This window comes from Necator americanus, chromosome X (assembly GCF_031761385.1).
Source record: "Necator americanus strain Aroian chromosome X, whole genome shotgun sequence".
Classification (NCBI taxonomy): Eukaryota; Metazoa; Nematoda; class Chromadorea; order Rhabditida; family Ancylostomatidae; genus Necator; species Necator americanus.
In genome coordinates this window covers 4,061,487-4,068,537 of record NC_087376.1, presented here as the reverse complement: position 1 = coordinate 4,068,537, position 7,051 = coordinate 4,061,487, and the positions used below count along the sequence as shown (strand labels likewise).

Below are 7,051 nucleotides of genomic sequence, written 5' to 3'. Positions count from 1 at the left end.
ATTGCTGAATTTTAATGGATAAATAATTTCAAACTGGTTCGGTTCATAGTGTAAATATGTGTAGCTGTTTAACATTCACAATACGCAATACACAAGTCAGTAAGTCATTTTGTCTCCTCTCAGAGAACTGATGGCAGCAATCCATGGGGAGTATTCAACGGATATTGCGCAAACATTTGACGTTAGCCTATAAAGACACATTCATACGATCCTAAACGGCTCTGACCTCTAGGGAGATGAGTATTTATGAAGTATGTGCTAGCTTTATGGTAATCTATTATTCATTGATGAAGTAATAATACAATAAAGTACAAGAAAAAAATCCATGTAAATCTACAAATAATGAATAACTAATGATTAACTCCTTTACTAATCCTAAACAATTTATCACTGGAAAAAAACATTATTAACCGAAAACAACTCTTACGTCTTAAAAAGATGTTTTCACTATGAAAATTGTTATTTTGCTTTGCAATAACAGTTTTTCAAACAATACGGTGTTTGTGAGTATTATCCTCGTGTATAGAAAACAAATGCAGTAGCATAGAAATAGAAATAATTCAGCATAAAAATCTACATTTAAAGAAGGTTTATAAAAAATGTATTTCAAAAATTAACAAGGTTAAAGAGTATAGAAGTTGAACTTGAACTCACATCACCACGATTTTAGTACCACAGTTTAGTCGTGAAGTCAAGGTAATCGCTAGGAATGCCAACGCATATTGCTTCCTCTGCAAAAAAAAAAACACTTTCCGGAGTAATTCTCTTTCCGGAGTACATTCGAAGAAATAGGAACGGCATTGTACGGTAGAGAACAATCATGGAACAAAACGTTAAATGGTATAAATTTACAGTAAACTTCATCATTCGTTGAATTATAATTTATGATTTATGAAAATCCGAAATAAACAATAATGAAACTATTTCAAATCAGAGGAGGTTAGAAATTCTCAAACAAATGTTAATTTTTTAAAATACTCTAGTTGTTGAAATAGGCTTTGAAAAGTTGTGATAACGAAGATTATCATGAAGAAAAAAAGAGTCCAGGATTTTCGGGACCTTCCTTATTGGTAATCGAATATACATGAATAAAATTCTCAAATATATAGTGGTAGCCTTCCTTAAGATGTCCGTCTAAAGCTTCCAGGTTGATTTCATTTATGATTGTTGATCCAGAAAACAACTAAATCCTATAGTACGAAGCTCTAAGTTGAAAATCCAGAAAATGTGAAAGATGATCGAGGATATTCTGCTATATGCTGCTCGGCTGGTTTGCGTTTGGTGGATGGGATAAGAGGTGCGCATCGCGAATACTCCAAACTACTTGAGACCTAGATATTTCCTTGGTCAGCAATAATTGCTTAAAACAGGAAAATTTTCCTGAATTCCATTATTTTTCTTTCTTTTAAAGATTCAATATGAGAGTTCTGATGTATTTTTCTGATATTTCTGCACTTTCAAATGAAATATGTCGAATAAGTTTTATGCATAGGTATAGAAATTTTACGAAAGTCAATATTCTCGAGTGAGGGATTGAGTTCAGTGCCGGTAGATTTATTTCAATAGCGATCGTGAAATTAACTACAATAGAACAGAATCCAGAAACAACAGAACATATCAGAAAGGAAAGAAGAACCGCGAAGGATGGCTATTGAAGGGAACGCAATTGAAAAGATGAGGAACACTTACTTTAAAATGATTTTTTCATGTTTTTTTCTAGGATATTCTCTAATTTTTTGACGGAGATTTCCTTAAAAATACACCTTATTCATAACTTATGGCAAAAATTAGTTAGTCAAAATTAGTCATTAAAAAGCCATTGTAAATGAGCATCATACATATGTAACTTCTTACAAAGAAGCCAAAATTCAAATTTCTCGTGAAGATGATTCTCTTGATCCGTGAAAAAAGGATCCATGTTTTTTTTGTCATTTATTCTCTTTCCCAAGTCCGGATTCTCTTCAAAATTGCTATCCCTCATTGATCACCAGCATTCATAACTGAATCTGTGCAAGAGTTTTCAATTTATTTCCAACTATTTGTGTTTATTTCTATATTTACTTTAGTTGCTAAGTTTCTTGTTTTTCTAAAATGATTCTTTTTTATTTTCAAAGATATGAATTCTTTAAAAAATATGTTATGGAGCTTAAAAGAACTCATAATTGGCTCATTTTTCCAAAAGCACTCATAAGATATAAGGATATAAGATATAAAATATAAGGATAGGATAAGATTATACAGTAACCGTTACTTCCAATTTAAAAATGTTATTGATTAAAGAATGTTTGTTTAAAATGTTTAAAAATTGATATTATGGCTAGCGCTATTCCCTGCGATCACATTATATTATTATTCAGGGTATCTGGCTCAAAATGAACCATCACTAATTTCCCATTTTCACTTTGTTGAGTTAAAAACACATAGTGGGAAAATTTTTTACAGAAAATTTCTCTTAAAAGACGTTAGCAAAGAATAAAATTTTCATAAAGATCAAAGATTTTGCTGAACTTTTCTCAAGGACATAAATTAGGAACACCTGGTCTAAAAGAACACTGCATGTAGAAGTGAAAGCGTTGCGAATTCGTATGAATTAGGCTGGGCTGAAGTGCGCTCATCTTCGTTTAGCATCTCTAGAATGAAGTGAAGCTATGATGAAAAATAAGCAAGCTATTGTTTGTTGAATAACAAATCACTTAAACAGTATTAACGGAACATCACTAACAAAAAATTTCTAAAATTAAAAAATTAAATCAAAGAATTAAAATTAATTAATTTAGAAGAAAATTAAACAAAAAAAAAACTATGAACACAAAACGCATTTTCTGATAATTTCATTAGTTACTGCGAATCGATCTTATTTATTTAATTTACTCTCATATGTTATTATATTGTCAGTTAGACTTTTAAAAAAATATTTCCTTCGAATAGAAAACAGCAAAGTTTTTTTTTTTTTCGTAGCGCAAATATGTAGATGTTTAATGTTTATTTATCGCGAAAAAAGTTTCAAAGCAGTCAGGAGAATTTAATAACTACTATTAATAATTGATAGTAAAATATGTCGTATATAGACAGGTTTAGTTTTTTTTATTTTATTGAAGTTTAATTATAGATTTCCTGAAGATTAAGATTTTCCCCCTGCTTCAGAAAAAAACCACGAAAAGATTAGCCGAAGGCGAAGGAAGCATTGCTGATGCATAAGAATTTCTTGAAATTATGTAAATAATTAAGATGCTCATTTAAAATGGAGTAACTTTTATTTTCAACTGATTATTAATTTGCATAATAAAGACTTATTTGTGAAGGATATTTGATACATAATTGAAAGTGAATAGTGCAGTTTTTGTTCTCTTTTTTTTTTTGTTAGTGTGAGCTATAAAAAAAGCAAGATTTTGGGTTTCAAGTTCTCAACAGATTACATAAACGCTGACAGAGCATCTAGAGCAACTAAGCTTTGAAGTCAAGACTTTTTAGTACAGAATAGGGCGTTTTGACTTTTTTCTACTGTAACATTACAGTATCACTTTTACAAAAATTTCAAAGAAAATGACCTCAACAGATAGATAGATAGATAGCGGTAGCTGAAATAGTGATGAAGAGAAATTAATGGAGAGCAAGCGTCAAAGCGGCATATCGTCAGAAGATGCACGATGCACACTCTCACATCATCGTAAAAAGCTTCGAACCATTAAGACCTTTCTTAAGTGAGTTCCACTTTTTTAGCATGATAAACTTGCTATTGAAAGAATCAACGAGCCTTTTACATTTGACAGGCTTTTAAAGAAAAACCACCACGTCATTTCCGTTCAGCATCACTTATTGTTCGAAAACGTTAAACAAGCTCATGGGAATGAAACTTTTGAAATCATTAAATATTCATTTAATGCTAAACTACGATCATGTTACGGAACAATTTGCTGTATAAAATCACTATATTTAGATTCGAATTCATCATGAACGATAGATCTATTGACTGAATGTAGTCAGCAATCTTGAAATCTCCCACTAAAAAAACTTTTCAGCAAAAAAAAAAATTCATCTATGACTATATTTTAGCAAAGCTGAACCGCAGAAAATCAGGAATAAATTCAGATTCATAGCGGTAGGAGTAAATGGTTTTTGGTTAGATAGTAAAATAAGAGTTACACATTTGTAATATATGTACAGGTTATAGCGAACAATTTAGTAGCTCAGTAGTTCCGAAACGTTGGAGATTTTAAATTTTTCACTCAACCGTCGCGTTGTTGAATTCTAGAAATTATTGAAATTAGTAGCTAAAAAAGATATATCCTGTAGAATCAGGAAAGGGACCCGTTTTTGTGAACTATTTTTGCTTCTGGTTTTTTTTTATCGCAACAAAATTTTCTCTTTTGCGGCTAATTTCAAAATTTTACTATTTTCTCATTATTTTGAGTGATTTTGAGGAGGTGAAATATATACATCCACGGTTCTCTACTCAAAGAATCCTCCAGGAAGAATGTCATATTGCCGAATGGAAACGACACGGTGTAGTTGCGTAAGCGGCCACGCTCGAATCGGCGCGATAGAGAGAGCGGTTGGAATCGAGGTGGGACCATCGCCAATTGCAGCAAGGAATGGTGAGTCTAGCGATGGTCCTCACTCGATACGAACCGCTGCGCTTCACAGCACCGCATCGACCGCAATCGCTTACGCAACTGCACCGTGCTTCATGCCGTTTTTACTCTACTATACTTGTTAACTCACAATACAAAGTTCACAGGATATTTGTAAATTAGGAGATGAATGTCTACATTGATGGATTCTCACATTAACATCACCAGAGGAGAATTCTAAACACTAAGATAAGTAAAAAATCACAAAATCACGAAACAAAACGAGATGATGTTCAAAGTGAGCATTTTCAAAGCTTTTGTATCGAAATAGCTCAAAAAATCAAGTTGGAAAATGACAAATTTTCGAACTAATGAAATCAGTGAATAACTCTGTTTGCATTCTAAACATCTCTGGAATTGATCAGACATACTACTTGCATAGAGTCCACAATAATTTCCAGAGAAAAAAAAACCTTACTAGCCGCAAACAACTATCATATGATATTCAAATTTTTGCCGTTAAATTACTAATATAAAAAAAATGTGTGAAAGATTTTTAAACATACTCACTGGAAAAGTGTTAAGCATAGTGTAAGGCTCTTTCATAAAGTTGTCAATGACGTGATTGCTAGTAAATATTTTATAGCACATTTGGAGTCGGCAAGACTCCTATGATAACATTTTCGGCCAAATGAAACGCTATTCAGTTTTTTGATCATTCTATTTCTTTTGCATAGGAAAAAAAAAACACCTGCTTTCAAAACTATGTATAAAATGTTTCAAGAAAAATAATCCGCCAAAAAAAAGAACCAGGATATTTGAACTCGCCAAAATACAATCAATGTTTGAAATTTTTCAAATTCCTGAAAGGAGAACGTAGTTGTTCATTCAAATTCCTGAAAGGAGTTCACAGGAACTGTGATCACGTATCTGCCTCGAACTCTGAACTAAAATCATTGCCGAAACGTTAATCCTCATCTATTACCACCTAAAAATAAGTGAAAAGGAAAAATTGACATGTAAAGTTTGAATATGAGTTTCAAATAGGTGTAAATGAGGTCCAACAGAATTATATGGAAAAAGACAGAATAACCTTGGTCTACATCTTCAGTTTCAGACGAAACGGCCAGCTTCTTCAAGAGTTAGTTGAAAAATCTGCACTATATTGAATTCTAAATGGTTAGTCGGCTTGAGAAGAGAGAGAGAGAGTCGCGTCTGTCGCCGTCATTGAAAATTTAAGTTTCCTGAAATTTGAGCTTGAAATTTTCGTCAGCTTTTCCCTGAAACCTGTCACTTTAGTTTTGCAAAAGAAGGTGATCCGTCCATTTCTCTCTTTTCCTGCACCTCAAGGTGTAATAAGACCTTTATTTATGAGAGTTAGACTTGGTTTCAAATTTCGCTGTTTTACACAGCACATCAACGTAGCAACAAGGAAATTGTCTGGAAAACAATGTCATTTTATCATACGCTTCCAGAATCCTTACCTACAACTTCATGAGGGAGGGGGGAATTCATATCGATTACCTACTAACCATGCTGAACGTTTTTTTTTTAATTAAGTCGTTCAGAAAAAAAAACCAAGCCAAAAAAGGCAATATCCAGAAAAAAATTGCTGTGTCCATGCACACACTAAGCTAGAGAGAGTTGGGACGGAAGAGAGCACAGATGACGAAAGAGAAATGAGATAGTATTGCTCTATGAGAGAAAATTGTCATCACAGTTGAAAATATGTCCTGACAAAAAGGTGGAAGAAGTTTCTCGAACCTTTTTGGAACACTTTTGTGGATTTTAATTACTCGAGATTTTGGGATTGTTACTTTACATTTCTAAACTCTTCATTGATTATTATATAATATAATACTTATTACACATTATTACATATAAAGCTAATAAAAGTAACAGCAATATAATTAATAGTTGGGCATAATTAAATTGTTATACATATATTTTTTGTATATCGTACAAATATCCTGCTGTTTTATTCCCTCCCCCCCCCCCAAGGTCCGAAAGGGCAATATAGTTCATCCGTGAAAACTATGAATTTACGTGCTAGCCTCAAGCTTTACTTCCAATCGAGAGTCGCAGCACTTGCTTGGAATATGGAACATAAATATTTCAACCATTTCACACGCCGTACTAGGACATTGGAATACCGATGAGATTTGTTTATGACTGATAAATAATATTGATCAACATAGTTGACCTGGTGAAGTAGGACTAGAGCCCAGTGTAAAAGGAAGAACAAAAGCCACCTTCAATTAAATAGAATTTTCCAGATTTAATTTTAGGACTTTCGAGATGAATTATTTAGTTTCAAGAACACTAATAAAATCAAACAAACTGAAATGGTGAGCAGGAAGAGGAAACAAGAAAAATAAGATCATCCTATTGCTAAAAAATTTTAAAAAAAGTAAAAATAAGACCATCGAGTAAAGGATGAGGATAGATTCAATCAAAATTCATACTGAATATTTCATGTA

General features: G+C 32.4%; 1 protein-coding gene across 1 annotated transcript in view; it reads right to left on the bottom strand.

Moving 5' to 3' along the window:
- Nucleotides 1-6,106, bottom strand: part of RB195_021446 (uncharacterized protein) — a gene marked incomplete at both ends in the record, with an annotated part of 22,399 nt that extends 16,293 nt beyond the window's left edge. The window contains 2 exons of the mRNA XM_064208182.1: nt 655-731; nt 6,104-6,106. Of these exons, the coding sequence (XP_064064061.1) occupies nt 655-731; nt 6,104-6,106 (80 nt within the window). The remainder of the gene's footprint in view (nt 1-654; nt 732-6,103) is intronic.
- Nucleotides 6,107-7,051: the final 945 nt, after the last annotated feature.